Source organism: Balaenoptera acutorostrata, chromosome 2 (genome assembly GCF_949987535.1).
Source record: "Balaenoptera acutorostrata chromosome 2, mBalAcu1.1, whole genome shotgun sequence".
Taxonomy (NCBI): Eukaryota; Metazoa; Chordata; class Mammalia; order Artiodactyla; family Balaenopteridae; genus Balaenoptera; species Balaenoptera acutorostrata.
Window position 1 is genome coordinate 3,227,250 of NC_080065.1, and position 18,038 is coordinate 3,245,287.

An 18,038-nucleotide genomic window follows, 5' to 3' on the forward strand; every position below is an offset into this window, starting at 1 on the left:
ACATCTGGAACAGCTATATTCAGCGTCCAGCCACATTCTTTACGCACTAAACTGCCTAGATACTTTGTTCGAAAGCTATGCTTTTTAAACTGAAGAATGAGTAATAAATATCCTTGGATAATTCATTGTCTAAAAGCAAGAATAGATATAAGCAGATAATTTTGAACGGTATTGCAAAAAATACAGTTTTCAGGTAGTGCAATAGTAATACAATAAAAAGAATGAGAAAAGGGTAGCTTAACTTGAATGCTGGTTCTCGAGAAAAGAAGGTTTAATTGGGGGAAGGATAACAGCATTTTTGCATGCACTGGACCACGTGTTTTTGTATTATTTATTTATTTATTGAGATATTATTTTTTACTTACTAGATTAGCAAAACTCCAAGTTTGACAAAACTCTGTTGGCAAGGCTATGGGGAAACACATTTTTTTACATTGCTGGTGAGGATATAAATTTATATAACCCCTTTGGAAGGCAGTTTCGTTTCTGCATTATTTTAAACCAGCTTTCTACATTCTGCTGCCCTGGTACTTAACATTTTTTATCAGGATTGTGTTTGGGTTTACGACTGGAGGGGATGGAGGAGGGAGGAAGGAAGGAACGTGGTGACTCGTGGTGCGTGTCTGTCCAAGGTTCCTTGCTCTGTGCTAGTGACTCGTTTAGTGGTAGCCAAACATAACATGAAACTGAGGCGCAGCAGCAACAACTGGAGAAGAAATTCCAGTGAGAGTGCTTGACTCAAAAGTTACGACTGAATGACAATTGGGAGAAAGGGAAGTTAGGGAACGTGCCTTGTGAGAAAGATTATCTGAAGAGATGTGCAGTTGTAATTTGGGTGGCAGGGGTGGGGTGGACGGGTGTTAATGTTTGTCCCTGTACTGCGATTTCTGTGACTCTGAGGGGCAGGCTGGGGCTCTGAGCCCTCGGCAGGAAGCGCTTCTGCCTTTAACGCGTGCATTCCAGTACCATTGGGAACGTTTGTCGTGAAGCTATTAGATTTGAATCCCTTTTACAAGCCGGGCTTGGTCAGGAAGAAGCCTCATCTGAGGAGCCTCGGCCGACCCTCCAGATGACACCCCGAGGGGTTGGGCTCTGTGTCCCTCTCATGGGTGAGGTGCCTGAGGCTGGGGGATCCATAACTGGGCCCTGTCTCTAGGTCGCAGGGGGAGGAGATGCCCTTCGGAGTCTGCCGGACGGTGAGATCGCTCACTGACCGTCTCCCATGAGCAGCTGGCTTTTTCCGAATCTGGCTGCGGGCGGGAGGCAGTGGGGAGGCGAGCCTGCTGTAGCTCACAGGGTTGCTGGCGTTTCAGGGAGGGATCAACGCCGCCCTGGGGAACATGGAGGAGGACAACTGGAGGTGGCACTTCTACGACACTGTGAAGGGCTCCGACTGGCTGGGGGACCAGGATGCCATCCACTACATGACGGAGCAGGCCCCGGCCTCGGTGGTGGAGGTAACGACCCTGCTGGCCGGTGGTGGAGGTAACGTCCCCGCCGGCCTCGGCGGTGGAGGTAACGACCCTGCTGGCCGGTGGTGGAGGTAACGTCCCCGCCGGCCTCGGCGGTGGAGGTAACGACCCTGCCGGCCGTCTCATGCAGGAGGGGTGTGGTGGGAGTGGTCGGCCGGCAGGTGGGCAGCGAGCTGCTCTAACGGGAGAGTGCCTCTGCTGCTGCCGAGCTCTCCGTAGAATGTGTGTGTTCTGGGCTTCAGGTTTGTGTTGAGGTTCTAGTGTGAGTTAGCCACGAGCGTCTTGGTCCCTTTAAGGTACTAGGTGTTTTTCTGTTTCTCAGCTGGAGAATTACGGCATGCCATTTAGCAGAACTGAAGGTGGGAAGATCTACCAGCGTGCCTTTGGTGGGCAGAGCCTCCAGTTTGGGAAAGGCGGGCAGGCCCATCGCTGTTGCTGCGTGGCCGACCGCACTGGCCACTCGCTGCTGCACACTTTGTATGGAAGGGTGAGGTGCCCTGGGTGCACGGGGTGGTGGGAGGCGGCCAGGCCAGGCGTGTGGCGACGGGGGAAGCAGGCCACCCCGGGGACAGGTCAGCATGCCAGCCTCTCCGCCCGGGGGTCGCTTTCTGAGCAGCAGAGTCACTTGCTCGCTGTTAATTTGAAAGTATCTGTTCTAAGAAATTCCATCGATAATCATTACAGACGCGCTGAGCGTTTTGTTTTACTTGGACTAAGCGGCCGTGTGGCGGCAGACGCCGTGCGGTACGCCCTGGTGGAAGTCGGGACCCCGTGGTCCGCGGGCGCGGCTCTCGCAGCAGCCCTGAGCGGAGGCCAGCGTTGCCTCTCTGGCGCCTCTCGGGCTGTGCAGAGCTGAGCGGTGTGTCCCGCGTACGGCGTCCTCTTCTGGGGTGCGTTGTTTGTACAGCTGAGTTGTCACACGACGGCATCAGCGCTGTCATCCGTGGGTTGAAGTCTGTGGCTTCTTTTCCAGCCCAGTGTTCCGCTAGGGTCCGCCTGACCCCTGTGCCCCACACCAGATCAAGGTCTCCAACCTGTTAGCTTTAACAGCGCAATTGCAAACGCAGGATCCCTTTTTTTGATGGTTTTCCTTTCTTTTTCAGTCTCTGCGATACGATACCAGCTATTTTGTGGAGTATTTTGCCTTGGACCTCCTGATGGAGAACGGGGAGTGTCGAGGCATTATTGCTCTGTGCATAGAAGACGGGTCCATCCACCGCATCAGAGCAAAGAACACTGTTGTAGCCACTGGGTAAGAGTCTGGTTTTGTCGTGTCCAACTTCTCTGCAGGCAAGCTGAGTTTATGTATTCTAATGAGAATAGGGGTGTCGTGCAGTAACAGCTGAGGCGCAGGCTGTGACTTCACCCGGCAAGGGGTAGCTTTGGGGGCCTGAGGGGCGACACCAGCACCTGCCTCACGGTGGCAAGAAAGTGTCAGCAGTTCATAGCTGGGAGGACCCTTGAGGAGGCTGAGGGCTGGAGAGTCTGATGCTGTCTGGAGTAGCGTCTCCTTTGCTTTGAGGGATGCTGTGTTTATGCTGATTTCTGGGGTCGAAGAGTGCTGTTTGTTCACGGGAGGAAAATAAGTAAATTCCATCTTATATACTGTCAGTCTGTTATTTTAACCATTTTAAGAAGTGCATCCATAAATGTTTTTAGATTTTATTATTTTATACATTTTTATCAGGGAAATCAGTTACCTAGCACAGAAGTGCCCTAAGGTACAAGCGAGAGCGCCTTCCCTGCCCCCGAGGCCACCGTCCCAGTTGCCCAGGGCAACGTGTGCACATGTGCCCACAGAGGTGCTGCCTGGGCTGCGTGGTCCACTCGAGTCCATTAGAAAGGAGGACCTGATGGGACGCTTGTGCAGTCACCTCTCTGCCGGCCTGTCTGTTTTCCAGAGGCTACGGGCGCACCTACTTCAGCTGCACCTCCGCCCACACCAGCACCGGGGACGGCACTGCCATGATCACCAGGGCAGGCCTTCCCTGCCAGGACCTGGAGTTTGTTCAGTTCCACCCCACAGGTAGGATGGCATCAGGCTCTTTGTGCCTTTCGGGTGCTCGGTACCTGTGGGAAGGCTCCTCTGCAGTTACGTGCACTTGCTTTCTCGTATCTCACATCCTAACTCGTGACTTCCCCGAGGAGCTTCTTCCCTATGTCCCCCAAGGCAGTGGAGGCCAGCGTCTTACTTCGATGCCTTGTCTCGGCGCACTTAGCCAGACGTGAAGCAGTGATTGTTCGGCGTCCCTCTCCTCGACTAGGGTGTCAGCTCCCCCCGGGAGGCGGGGGCAGGTCTGTCTCATTTACCGCTGTCTTCGCAGCGCCCAGCACATGGTAGGGCCTCAGTCAGTAGAGCCAGAGGGAATGCACTTGAGTGGAGAAGTGGCACAGACAGATGGCAGGCTGCCACAGTGACAGAGCCTGGCAGGCGGGGCCCTGAGATGTCCACAGGTGAAGGTGATGAGTGCACGAACGTGGGAGGGGGCCTGGGAGGGGAGTTGGCGAATCCATCCTGAACTTTGTTTCTGGGTTGGTGACTGATCTGTCAGCTGGGGAGCTGCCACAGTACTAAAGACCAGGGCCTGTTTTTTCTCTTTGCTCTGCCAGTATGTTCTTTCTGACCCGGGCAGGGATGAGGAGTAAAAAAAAGTATTAGGTGGTAGTCTTGTTGCTATTTTTAACCAGTAAAATGTCTGAGACTTCTGAATTCCCTCTATAGTTAGAGCTCCATTTCCTTTGCTTCCTTTTCAACGTATGAGAAATAAACCACCAGAAGACATGGCCACTGAAACTAGGAAAACTGAAAGATGAGATACAGGAATTTACATCTTGTTTTAAAGGCACGGTAACCCTTTGGTGCACTAATAAAAGTGACAGCCTTCAAACTACGCTGATGGACGTGTAACACCCTATGCTGGGCATCCTTGTCCTCGTTACGTAGAGAGACAGTTGAGATCAGGGCGCAGCTCCCCTCTCCCGTTGCCTCTCCTGTTGCCAGATTTGGATTTGGGCTCTGCGTCTCCCAGCGTCATATTGGTGGGCTTGTCTCGGAAGAGGGGGACCATCCCACAGGGTTGTGGTGAGACTTAGAGTTGTACACAGCGGGTGCAACCTATGTATCGGCTCTAGTGATCATTGCCGTATTGTTGTTTGGTTACTTGATATGCCAAATTTCCAAGCTGGTTTCTGTACCTACGGGAGCCAACGCAATTTCATGGTGCAAAAGGACGTTCAACAATTAAAACCTGATAAGGTTTTAGTAACAATTAAAACCGAGATATTTAACATAAACTTTGTCACGTTGAGAGTTTAAAGCACAGCTGCAATCGGAGTATTGAGCAGAGCTGCGTCGTCCACGCAGCCGGCCTCTGCTCTGCAGCTTGGTCATTGCTCTTCTTCATACCGCGGCAGCGTGCTGTGCCCTAACTTTTCCTCTCTCACACTTCCTCGTGTGTGTGGTGCTCTTTGCACACCCTTTCTGTCTCCTCCCGAAGCATCTGGGGAAAAACATCTGCATTTGAGATGTCGGCCCAGCGGCCCTCAGGTTATACGTGTTTAATGAGCTCGTCATTTGCAGGCATATACGGTGCTGGCTGTCTCATCACGGAAGGGTGCCGTGGAGAGGGAGGCATCCTCGTCAACAGTCAAGGCGAGCGGTTCATGGAGCGCTATGCTCCTGTCGCAAAGGACCTGGCGTCCAGGGACGTCGTCTCCCGCTCCATGACCCTGGAGATCCGTGCAGGAAGGTCTGTGTGCTTGTCCCCAGAGGGGTCTGCGCATGTCTGCACGCCCCGCCCCTCCGGTGGCTGTGGTTTGTGTCTGCATTTCAGCACGGGCTGGGGGGCTTCTGTGTCGAGTGTCAGCACCCCGCCCACCCCAGAGGCCTACGTGCAGTTACCTCTGACTGTTGTCTGTTAGTTTAGGATCTCTGCATTTGAGAAGTTTAGCCAGTTAGCTGCAAGTCCGTCCCAGATGGTTTGTGTGTGTGAGTGAGTGTGTGACAGAAGCAGACAGTATGGGGGAGAAGACACACCCCTGTCCTGAATTTAGTGCGCGAGCTTCCACTGGTATGCTGTTTGCACTCCCGGGTGCTTGGGGCCCTCAAGGTGGGTGGGTGGTTTGTTCTTCAGTGAAGCAGCGTGAGGCCTCAGTGCCTGACTTCGTTCCCGCTGTGGTGACACTGGTTAAATATCTGGGGGCGTGGCCTCTGGAGGCGTCACGTTCGCACACAGAAATGAGAAGTCAGGTGGTTCTTTGGAGCATCTGGTGTGAAAGGCCCCTGTAACGCATTCACCAAGGAGAATGTGGCAAGTTGTGACCTCCCGACCCTCGGGGGGAGCCCGGCCAGGGCAGGGCTCCCGTCGTGTTCGTGGCTGCGTCCCACCACCTGATGTCTACCCTGGCACGTGGTGGGTGCTGAGAAGAGACGCCATGCAAAGGTGGCCTTCATGAAGGGACCCTTTCCTCCAGCATCAAAGCGTGTGGAACCTCAGGTGCTGCCAGGATTTTGTGACCTCACGGTTTCTGGATTGCTGTTCTCAACCTTATGGGGCGATGTCCTTTCTCACCAGAGGCTGTGGCCCTGAGAAGGATCACGTGTACCTGCAGCTGCACCACCTCCCGCCTGAACAGCTGGCTATGCGCCTGCCTGGCATCTCAGAGACAGCCATGATCTTCGCGGGTGTGGACGTCACCAAGGAGCCGATTCCCGTGCTTCCCACCGTGCACTACAACATGGGCGGCATCCCCACCAACTACAAGGGGCAGGTGATGGTGCCGAGCCCGTGCCACCGCAGGCCCCTTGCACAGGGCCTCCCGCAGAAGTCCTGGGCAGTCTGGTAGGCAGGGCAGGGGCCTTGGCTTGACTCCGGTTTCTGCGTTCACGCCTCAAGTAACCGCTGATAACTGATTCATGCCTTCTTAGTAAACAGTCACAGACATGAGGTCAGGCTGCAGTTTTTCCTACGTGGTTGTATGTTATAAATTGTAACCTGTGTGTTCTTTACAGTTAATACCTTTGGATGGTTTGCGGCTCACAAAGAGCTTTTTAGTCACCTGATTTTAGTCCCTCCTCGGGCAGGCGGGTGGAACTGTTGTAAGAGTCTGATTTAGGACTCCAGTCCCCCACCTCCCCGTTTAATGCCCTCCGCCCGCCACGCTCCCCTGCTTTGAGCCCACCGTCGGAGTGGGCGTGCGGGGGCATGTCAGGGGGTGGGTGAGGTGCTAGTGGGCGTGAGGGGTGGGACTGGGGTCCTTTGACCTCGGCACGGGGGCCGGGGAAGGAGGCTGGGCAGTGTCTGGGGGGTTCCCTGTAGGTGGTGTAGGTCCAGTTTTTACCTTTTCTCCTTTTTCCGACCCCCCGCTATAGGGAAGGGGGGCTGAGCAGACCGCGCTCCGTAATCTTAGTCTTCTTCCCCAGGTTCTGAAGCACGTGGACGGCCAGGATCAGATCGTGCCCGGCCTGTACGCGTGTGGGGAGGCTGCCTGCGCCTCAGTGCACGGTGCCAACCGCCTGGGGGCAAACTCGCTCCTGGACCTGGTCGTCTTCGGCCGGGCGTGCGCCCTGAGCATCGCAGAGTCCTGCAGACCCGGTACGCACTCCTTCCAGCAGTCTGGCTGCTGCAGGACGCTTTGCTTCGCGGTCATAGAGCGGGGGTCTGGCTTTCTCTCCCTGGAAGTGAGGAAACAGCAGGTCAGAGATTTTTATGGCGATAGACCTGAGGCTAGATACAGGGTAGCTGGGGCAGTTAGAAGAGTAACTTTAGTCAGGTTTTTTTGCAGTCATTATGTTCTCAGAAAAATCACTATTGGGAAAGTGTTATTTAATAGGGTTTTATCACATACTACTTGTCTGGTATGAATTATCTCCAAGGAAATGTTTTAAATGGCAGGTATAAATGAATGTATAATTTTTTGGTACTTAGAGAAAATTAATAAAATACTAAAAACAAACTGTAACTAAATCTGTTAAGGGAGAAAGGGAGGAGTTAATGCAAACAAAATAGAAGACTGGGTCACAGCTCTCTCCCCGCAATGAGAGAATGGATTTCCATCAGAGATTTTCTTTTGTGGTAACTTAAAATCATCTGTCGAGGAAAAGATACATGTGCTAGTCTCACAACAACTCTAGTGCTCATTTTGCTGTAGCCGGGGCCCAGTAGCAATCCCTCAGAGCAAAGCAGAAAATTTGAGGTTCCCTTTCTTTGACAGCGAGAAAAAGGAGGTTTTTTGAGAATACTTTTCTATCCGAAGGATCAATGCACGCGTTTAAAACCTCTGGAACTCAGCATTAAAAAGGAACAGACTGCCCACTCGTGCGCAGCGCGGGTGGCTCTTTGTCAGGCTGTGTGATCCAGACGCAAGAGGCCACATGTGTGCGATTTTGTTGTGTGGCATCTGGAGAAGGGAAGCTGGGGCAGGAGACGGTGGGTGGTCACCAGGGCCTGGGTCCGCTTGCGGTGGGGCTGACGCAGCTCTGCTTGTCAGAACCAGCAAACTGCACTAAAAGTGGTATCACACTTTCGTTACGCTTTAGTTTTTAAAGACAAAAGGAGAGGAAAAGTGTTTGCCCCACTACTTTCCCCAAAGTATGACCATTTTAAACGTTAAAATGCTTAAATTCTATAGTCTGATCATGATAGTTACAGGAGTCTGTGTGTTAAAATTGTAGAACGGTGCACCTAAGGATAAAACTCCGTTTTCCGGAATGATCGTTTTTTAAAGCATTGAAAACAAAAGCTAGCAAAATCGCCTGCCTAGAAGAGCTTGGGCAGGTCTCGCCTTGGAGAGAGAGTGGCTGCAGGCCTTTGTCTTCTGTATTTCACACCTGCGTGTGTTACCTTCTACAGAAAATATATTTAAAAACATGTCATCCCAAAATAGCTTAAACACCCTTAAAGCGTTTATCTTTTTAGAAAGGCAAGAACAGAAAATCTTGAGGTTAATGTAAGAGGGTGCAGGGCCAGGGTCAGCAGGAGGCTGTTAAATACGTCCAGCCAGGCACCCCGCCCACCACCCCCACAAGGTCTGAGAACCAGAATGGGGTTGGGCAGAATGAGAACGGCTGAGGATGAAGTGTTTTTCCCTCACAGAGTAGCGGTGCAAGGTTTGTTTGCATAAATCTAATGTTTGACCTTAAGAGAGGGGTTCTGTTTTGTTCATTCAGAGATTACTTATTGGACACCAACTTTTTGCCAGAAGTTTTGTCTTTTTGTTTACTCTTTACTCTTACCCAAGTCAATGGGTGCTTCCTCAGGGATAGAGTGGGCCAGGTGGAATATTAGCTCAGGTTATGCATGCATTTTCCAAACTTCCTGAAAGGGTATAACACACATTTGGTGGGGTTTTTTGTTTTTTTTAAAGGAGATAAAGTTCCCTTGATTAAACCAAATGCTGGGGAAGAATCTGTCATGAATCTTGACAAATTGAGATTTGCCAATGGAAGCATAAGAACATCGGAACTACGGCTGAACATGCAGAAGGTAGGAGCCTGGACACGCTCTGGGTGAGCAGGCCAGCTGCGTTGGTAGCCCTGCACTGGGGTTGCTGAGTCACGGAGGCGTGCTCAGGCCTGAGTGAGATAAAAGGGTGTGCTTTCCACACTGAAGGCCGGAGAGGGCAGCCCAGGGCAGACACAGCAACTCTGCAGCATCAGGACTCGGCCTTCTCTCAAACGTGCTAGGTGTTTGGTGCAGCTTCCCTCCTCAGACCGTCTCTGGCCCTGGTCTTCTGTCCCAGCCTGAAGGAGGAGGGACAGTGGAAGGTCCGAGAAGCTCGGTTCCCAGCTGGGAGCTTCCCAAGCCCAGCACGTCTCGTTGCTGAGGAATAATCCCATCATCACACCTACTTACGGCAACTCTGGGAAATGTCTTTAAACTGGGCCCATTGATGCCCCTGAATGAGGTCAGGAGGGGGAGCGTGGAAGGCATGCGGAAGCCATAGTCACCTGCATCAGCACATCTGATGGAACGCTGTATTTCTGACGTGATAGTGGAGCATGGGAAATGAGGCCAGTCTAAGTTAACTTTATTTAATTTCAGTTTAAATGTAGGTACACATGGTTAGTGGCTACTGCATGAGGTAACACAGGTTTAGGTCAATTAAAAGTACTAGTTGACTACTCTAGATAAATAAAATAAATAAGTAAATAAAACAGCTAGGAATCAATCAAATTCTTTTAATGCCGGGATTCTTGGTCCATGAATGAGACCTTTATCCACTTGAAATTATTTGCAAGAATTTCTGTGTGGGCGCATTTTCTGGAGTGAAGCCCCTTGCTTTAGTTGCATCCTGAAAGGTTCCATTGGGCCATCCACACAGACACCACCAAAAGGGAAAAGGTGAATATGGCCATTCTCATAGGACTGTGGTTCTGTGGTTCTGTTTTCAAACGAGACTGGGCTTCAAGGAGGCCTCATAGGATGGTAAGGAAGGGGGCAGGAGTAAAGGAACAGAAGCATGGAGAAAGGGCATCTAAAGGTACAAGTCTCCAGATGAAAGTAAGCCCTGGGGATGTAACGTACAGCATAGTGACTGTAGTTAATGTTAACTGTATTGTACGTTTGGAAGTTGCTTAAAGGGTAGGTTTTTTAAGTTCTCACAAAGAAACTTCGTTTTAAAATTCAGAGTAATAGACTCACAGTCTGAATTTCCTAGTTTTTCTATTTACATAAATATTTTACAAAAAATGAAATGCATAGGAAAAAAACTCTAAAGGTTTAACAGTTCTTGGCGTGGCTTTTCCTCATGGATTAAAAGCTTACAAATATTTTGTATTACAGTCGATGCAAAGTCATGCCGCAGTGTTCCGTGTGGGAAGCGTGTTACAGGAAGGCTGTGAGAAGATCAGCCAGCTCTATGGAGATCTAAAGCATCTGAAGACGTTTGACAGGGGTGAGTGGTTCCTCGGGCCCCTGCACACGGTTGTTGCTGGGTGTCTGCAGGGCGGGCTGCTTCTGGGCGCAGCCCGACCCGTTTAGCGCTGACGTAACTCGTCCTTGCTGAGTGGACACTGGCTGGATCCTGTTGTCTTTGACGGCTGCCTTGTGTGCCCAGGAATGGTCTGGAACACTGACCTGGTGGAGACCCTGGAGCTGCAGAACCTGATGCTTTGTGCCCTGCAGACCATTTATGGAGCAGAGGCCCGGAAGGAGTCTCGCGGCGCTCATGCCAGGGAGGATTTCAAGGTGCGCCTTCGTGTCCAACCCCCCCCCCCCCCCGCCCCTCGCCCACCCCTGCCGCCACCGCTCAGCCCTGACCCTGCGCTCTCTGCGTTCACCTCTCTGCGCTTTCTCTGCATTTCCCACAAGCCAGTTGAGAAGAATGCTTTTTCTCTTCTGATAACCTTTGTACCTCTGTTCTCACCGTGTTCAGTACTAGTTTGACCTTTCTCTGGCTTTGGATCAGTATCTGCTGCTGCGTCTCTCAGCCTCATTAGGGCAAAGGTTAGTGTGCAGCAGGTCCTGTTGCCTGGAAGTGCTCACTTACTGACTGGAAATGATGAGTAACTTGTTGTTTCAGACCCACCCCTGGTTTGGGGAAGGATTATAGAGCCTCATCTTGGATCACCGTTGTTTTTTGTTTTTTTTTTTTATTTTAAAGATTTATTTTTTTTATTGATTAATTGATTGATTGATTGATTGCTATGTTGGGTCTTCGTTTCTGTGCTAGGGCCTTCTCTAGTTGTGGCAAGCGGGGGCCACTCCTCATCACGGTGCGCGGGCCTCTCACCATCGCGGCCCCTCCCGTTGCGGAGCACAGCTCCAGACGCGCAGGCTCAGCAATTGTGGCTGACGGGCCCAGCCGCTCCGCGGCATGTGGGATCTTCCCAGACCAGGGCTCGAACCCGCGTCCCCTGCATTAGCAGGCAGACTCCCAACCACTGCGCCACCAGGGAAGCCCCACCGTTGTTTTAATGAACTGGTTTTTATGCAGAGCTCACTTAGCAGATTCTGCAGAAAAGAGTACTCGGCATGTGGTAGTTAAGGCTTTCACGGAAGGGGTTGTTTGGGGGGCAGTCCAGGTAAGGATGGGGCACGTTAGCAGGAGCTGAGCTGCCTTCCCGTGGTGGACACAGAGGCTTTGGTCCGGGGCGGTGCTTGGGTGGCTCAGCTAGAGGCTGAGCGAGAGGAGCCGGATTTCCATCCACCGTGAGACACTGACTGGAGCTGGATCCCACGTGCTGAGCGCTCGGTTAGAGGAGGAGGTCGGCGAGCCCGCTCGTCCTGTGCACCGAGGCCGGAAGCCTCTCCCGGAGCCTGTGCTTGGTCCCTGTGGCCGGGACGTCACTGCAGATGTGCAGACAGAGCCCGCTCACCCAGGGGGGTCGTCCCTCCATCCTGGAGGGGCAGGTGCAGGCGTGAGGGACCGCTCCCTGCCCCAGCGCCCCAGGCAGGAGGCCTGGCCTCACTCCGCAGAAACTGCCCAGTAGCTGGACGTTTTGGGTTTTATTTGAAGAGGCTTTTGTGTGTCTTACTGTTACCACGTGCAAGATATCCCTTAGCAGCATTCAGCTTCTCTTTACAAGTTTTTGAAAAATTTAATATAATTGCTAAAATTAGAACATTTAAATAAAAAAGGCTGAAAGAAAAAGTCGAACTCTGCAAGAGTACAGAACAAAAAGACAGGAAAAGTATTTGATAAATGTTTAAGTGCATAGAAGATCGATTTAATTCCAACACCCATCTGCTAGTTGTAGCGAGAACATGCAGAAGCGGAGCTCTGGGTCCCACTGTGCTGCGGCCTGCTGCCCTGCCGAGCTGCGCGGGGCCTGCCCTTGTCAGACTGCCGGGGTGGAGATGGGATGAGTAAAGGGGCGGGGCCCTAGGCTGGGCCAGCGCAGAGCGAGAGGCTCATCTCTACGTCCAGAGGGCTGACGGCTCACCAGTCAGGGCCCATGGGTGCGTCCAGAGGACCGGCCACTGGCCGAGGGGCCCCGCGTCTCACGGCCTTCCTCTGCGTGTGGTGCTCAGCCGTGCGCTCTCCCACGTCAGACCTGCGCACGCGGTTTCAGTGGGAATTGGAGACGCGCTGGGACTGGGAAGGTCCTGGCTCTGCACGAGGTCCGCTTGGACGATGGAGGCCTCCTTGTTGAGTGGGATCTGGGGGATTAATGTCAGACTAGGCTCGTGTATCTTTTTAATGAGTTTCCCATCTTTTGCCATGTTTTCTGGTTTTGCTGTGTAGAATGTTTGTTGACGGCACTTTCGGAAATAAACTTACTTTCTGTGGCCTCAGGAGCGGGTTGACGAGTATGATTACGCCAAGCCCATCCAGGGGCAGCACAAGAAGCCGTTTGAGGAGCACTGGAGGAAGCACACGCTCTCTTGCGTGGACGTCACGACTGGGAAGGTACGCGGGGAGCGGGTTCTGCTCACGTGCGCCATGGCGCGCGGGCCGCCCCTCGTGTTACGCAGGTCGGCATCTGGTGAGCTGGGAGAAGCAGCATGGATCTAAATGGACTGTGGGCCGATCTGAGACGCCACGGCAAAGGCACAGTCAGGCTTCTGCCTGGAAGCGGAACCCCGCGTGGGCCGGTGGTTCACAAGCGCCGCCCCCACCGCGCTGGTGCCGGGCAGGGGTGTGCCCGCGCCGGAGGCCCGCCGTAGGGGAGGAGCCGGAGCTTCCGCGCCCACCGAGAGCTGCGGGCGGGGGCGGGGGCGGGGCGGGAAGCCACCCCTCCCCTCCTTCCCTTTGGCTGGACCGCCTGCACGCAGCCTCAGGGAAGGAAGCCCGGGGGACGCTGTTCAGCCCTTAGCTTCCCCGGGCAGGGAACAAGTTGGGAGGGGCAGGGGGCACCCGGAAACCACCAGCTGAGAGAGCAGTGGGGCCCCCGTCGGTCTTACCCTAGCAAAGCGTAACTCACCCATTTGGCCTTTCTGCTCGGCATTAAGATTCAGAAATAATTAAGATGTAAAGTGTAAGCTTTTCAGAGCTCCCTAAGGGATAGTCTTAATTGCCTATCTGGATTTACAGAAGTTACGCTGTGCTGTGTCCTCATACTTCTAGAGTGCCTAGTGCTGCAGGCAGACAGCAATTGTCATAGTTCTTCACGTAGGCTCTTTCCTGACAGTGTATAGTCAGACGATCCTCTTAATACAAGCCTAATTTTGTAGTGTTTGGGTTTTTTTATGATTGTAAAAGAAATACATGCTCATTTTAGAAAGTGTAGGAAGTACAAGAAGAATGAAGAAAATTAACATTTATAAGCTCACCAGAGAAATCTTTTATTATCATTTTGAAATATTTCTTTCAAGTTTCGTATGTATATAAATGTTCACTTAGAAGTAGGAAAAACTGCAAATACAAACATAATTTATGGATAAAGGATAACAGTACATACAAGGTTTCACCTACTTTTTGAGCATTTTCAGTTTAAGTTTTAGTTTAAAGCGTTGAGAATTTGGTACTGTGTTATTTTAATTGCTGTATTCCATACATGGATTTACATAGTCAGTCCCGAGTTTGTTACTGAGAAATGTTCCCGTGAATACCTTTGTTTTTAAGTTCCTGTTTGTCTGCAAATCTGCTTTTATGGTTGATTTTCCAAAAGCATCCAAGAGGGTTGTTTGTACGTTTTTGTGCACTAACGCATCACCGACTCTTCTTTCTTAGGTATCCCTGGAATACAGACCCGTAATCGACAGAACTCTGAACGAGGCTGACTGCGCCACTGTCCCCCCAGCCATCCGCTCCTACTGAGGAGGCCGGCGTTTACCAGCTCTTGTAATTATGTATAATAGCTCGTGCACGTGTTCATGTTGTAACTGCCTTCTTAAACTGTCCTCGAGTGACTGAGGATGCCACTTGACAGAGATTGCTACCAGAGGCCAGCAGCTTGCCAGTAATCAATAGCCAGGAAGTGTTCAGCTTGCCTTTATCCCTGCTTCATTCTTGAGAAATAATAAAACTGGGCGCAGTTCTTAGATGAAACATAAGTCACAAACTTGCGTTTATTTCCCAGTTCCTTTAAAATCATACTGTTTGACCTGAGGCATATTTGTTGACCTGAAATATAAAACGTGACTATCTTTTTATTCTGTTGCATCAAAATCCAGAAATTTTGTTGCAGTGTTATGTTGAAGTGAAAATGAATTTTGGTGCCTGAGAGCAAATGAAGAAAACAGACATTTCCTCCTAGTTCTTAGCAAGCAAATGGTTTAATATGTGAACGTGTGTCCTGAAGTATTTAAATGACCGAATACTAAATGAAACTGATGTGGGTGCAGATGGATTTCTTCCTTTTCCACCTCCATGCAGATGCTGCTTGGGGCCACCTTCCAAGTTCCTGTCTCAGGGTCGGCTTCTGTAGAATCCAGTCCGAGGCAATTGAGTTCATTCGTTTCAGATTCTATTTTTCTAGTTTAGGGATTGCCTTTAAAAATTTAAAGTTTGTAAATATGTAAAGCATTGACATGATTTCAAAGCCTGTTGTGTTCAGAGCTCACCTCCTTAACCGTCCCTCATGCTCTCCTCTCTCTCCTCCACAGGACCCACTGTTGTTTTTCTTTCTAGTCAGTGTCCTAAGAAAACAGAAAGCAAGTACGTATTTCTGTTGTGTTAGACAGACGGCCCTGCCCCTTGCCTGCGTATCCTGGAGGTCCTTCCTTATCACTCATCCTGTGGCCGGGTCCTCCTCCACCGCATGAGTGTACCTTGTTCCCTGGCAGGACATTTGTGTTGATGCCACAGTGAGTAACTGAAGTCATTTTCTTAGCCAGTTTCTTCGAAGTGGAGTTCTAGAAGTAGGGTTGCTGGGTCAGAGGGCAAATGCACTTGTCGTTTTGTTAGATGCTGGTAAGTTCTCTTCAAAAGGGCTGTGACATTCTGCATTCCCACCACAGTGTCTCAGTCCCTGTTTCCCACGGCTTTGCAGAGAAAGTATGATGGTAAGCTTTTGGATGTTTACCAGTCCAAACAACAATGGCCATATCTGATTGAAACAGATGGAATATATTAAAAACTGAATTCATAATGATAGTTTTAGAAAGCCAAAAGTAACCGAACAAGAAATATTATTGGTCACTCTTGGAGTAACTAGGGCACTAACCCTGACACTGAAAATGGACAATTAAAGGAAAATGATGAAATGATTATCCTGCCTTTTTTCTACAAATTGCAATTCATGATAACCTAGTTGATCAGGGAACTTTACAGAGGAATTCCGCAGACGAATGAGTAAGGAATGATGGAATTTCAAGATCACCGTTTTGCAATCCTGATGCAGTGGTTCTCAAACTTCACTGCATCAACATCACCTCGTTAAAGAATTCCCAGCCCTGCCCCAGAACTTGTGACTCCGTAGGTTCTGGGATTGGGCCTGAGAATTTGCATTCCTAACATGTCCAGGGACCACACGTTGAAAACCACCTGCATGGAATGATGTGGTCTAACAAATACGAAGGAGGTAGTTTTCAGGAGAAAATAACTGGCGGAAAGACTGCTGACAGCCTCGGACCGCTTCATCCCTGCCAGTGGGTATAATGAGGAAGTAGACGCCAGGGCATTTAGTAAACTAGGTGGGAGTGTTAACCTGGGCATTTGAGCAGCATTGAAGTGTTAGGACAGGGAATTCAAAGCTAGCACAGGTACCCCTGAAGCAAGGGAGCGTAACAGGAGGGCTGATGGTTGCAAAGGAATAATGGATGGGGGTGGTTTCCTTATGTCTGTCTGCGACTTCTGAGCCAAAAACAAACCTTCAAACTATTTTCATGAATATTCGGAAACTAAGAAAACCACTGGGGAGTGGGTAGTCTGGAAATGTAAGTTCCTATGGAATTCCGCTAGTTAAAGAACCACCGGGCAGAATATTTCATACTGGAAATGTTTTATAAAATGTGTGTTCAAGGTTTCTCAATGAACCCACGTGTGTTAGGGGAATTGGCGAACCAGAGAAGTAAAAAAAAATGTGAGTCAAGTTAAAAAGAAAACAGAGGGACTTCCCTGGTGGTCCAGTGGTTAAAACTTGGCCTTCTATTGCAGGGGTTGCGGGTTCAATCCCTGGTCAGGGAGCTAGGATCCCACATGGCCTGCAGCCAAAAAACCAAAACATAAAACAGAAGCAACATTGTAACAAGTTCAATAAAGACTTTAAAAATGGTCCACATCAAAAAAATCTTTAAAAAAAAAAGAAAAGAAAATAGAATACTGCCCAGAGAGATATAGATAATTTCTAATATGGATCAAAAGAAGTAGAAAGGTAAGATATACAGTAAAATATTCAGACCTGTACTGTCCATAGCAACAGACATAGCATCATGGCTGTTTACATTTAAGTTCATTAAAATTACTTAAAATTTAAAATTCCATTCCCCAGTCACCTTGATCCATTTCAGGTGCTCAGTAGCCACATTTGGATGGCTGATAAAGAACAATTCCTTCATTGGAAGTTCTGTGGGCCAACGGTAGTGTAGATGTTTGGTAGTTTCTTATTATACTAAACATCCTATGTTCAGTAAATTGACAGTTACTCAGTAAGAAGCCAGAGTGAAAAAACAGGAAGGTCGTTCGCTTTCATCTGAATTCTGGCAAGAGTATTGGTTGGAAAGGAAGGGGAGAGCAGGGCTCAGTAAGCTTGTGCCTGGAATTCCACACCAGGCTGTAAAGGGGAAAGTGACTGAAAAAGGAGAAGTCTCCAGTGCAAATGCCAGAGTGGTCCTGATAAGAAAATAAACACAAGTAAAGAGCCAAAGTGTCTTCCGAGGGGAAGCTGGTAAGGTAGATAACACAAGATTGTGTGTGTGCACATGCACACAAGTGTACACAGGACAGAACCAGGGCACATAACCTACTTGGTCATCCATTCATTTAACATGTTCATTGAGTGCCTACTATGTGCCAAAGACAGATGAACAAGAGGGTGGACTGAAAAGTGTTAGGAGTGCTAGCACCCTATGTCTAGAACCAGTGATAGAAAAATTCTAAAGATAATAAGAGGCATTTTCCAATTAGTTCAGAGAAATTAGACCAAAGGAAAGGCTGGCCCAGTATTAGGGAAGTGTTGGCTTTCAGTTCATTTCTCCTCTCCTCCACCCAGAAGCACTATATAAATGGAAAGCTTAGAACAGACCTGGTTAGGAGGGAATTGAATCCCAAGATAGGCGAGGAGATAGTGGCAAGCACATCAATACTTTAAATGACTGGGTCAGCAGTACCAGGGGCAGGAAACAATCTGCCCTTTTCTCTTGACAGAAGGTGGTCGCCACTGTTGCTGTACATCTTTGTAAGGTGGTGTCAGGACTCCAGGTAACACACACACCCCACCCCACACCCCCCAAAGTAGATGGCAGCTGTCTGTGGCCAGGACTGCAGGCTAAGCCCTGCCCTAGAGCACAGCACAGGTGCCATGGCCCATGTGTGCACTCCCATTAGCCTCTCAGAGTCTCAGTTTCTTAGCCATCAGGGCTGAGGGGACTGAGGCTGCCTAGTTGCGAAAGCACCAGGCCACTCTCTGATGAATCCTAGACTCATTTGTACATATATGGGGTTATACATTAGGGGGGATGAATTTTTTGTTTCAATCTTCATTTCCTAAATTAATCTCCCTTTTAAGAGTCAGCCTTGCCA

The 18,038-nt window shown here is 50.0% G+C and overlaps 1 protein-coding gene across 2 annotated transcripts in view; it reads left to right on the top strand.

Annotated features, from left to right (window-relative positions):
* Positions 1 to 15,566, top strand: part of SDHA (succinate dehydrogenase complex flavoprotein subunit A) — a 23,273-nt gene extending 7,707 nt beyond the window's left edge. For both annotated transcript variants that reach the window (XM_057538938.1, XM_057538944.1), the window contains exons 4-15: positions 1,314 to 1,457; positions 1,795 to 1,959; positions 2,576 to 2,724; positions 3,374 to 3,498; positions 5,053 to 5,221; positions 6,047 to 6,242; positions 6,895 to 7,066; positions 8,838 to 8,956; positions 10,256 to 10,367; positions 10,530 to 10,660; positions 12,711 to 12,824; positions 14,088 to 15,566. In XM_057538938.1, the coding sequence (XP_057394921.1) occupies positions 1,314 to 1,457; positions 1,795 to 1,959; positions 2,576 to 2,724; positions 3,374 to 3,498; positions 5,053 to 5,221; positions 6,047 to 6,242; positions 6,895 to 7,066; positions 8,838 to 8,956; positions 10,256 to 10,367; positions 10,530 to 10,660; positions 12,711 to 12,824; positions 14,088 to 14,174 (1,683 nt within the window). In that variant the 3' untranslated portion in view covers positions 14,175 to 15,566. The remainder of the gene's footprint in view (positions 1 to 1,313; positions 1,458 to 1,794; positions 1,960 to 2,575; positions 2,725 to 3,373; positions 3,499 to 5,052; positions 5,222 to 6,046; positions 6,243 to 6,894; positions 7,067 to 8,837; positions 8,957 to 10,255; positions 10,368 to 10,529; positions 10,661 to 12,710; positions 12,825 to 14,087) is intronic.
* Positions 15,567 to 18,038: the final 2,472 nt, after the last annotated feature.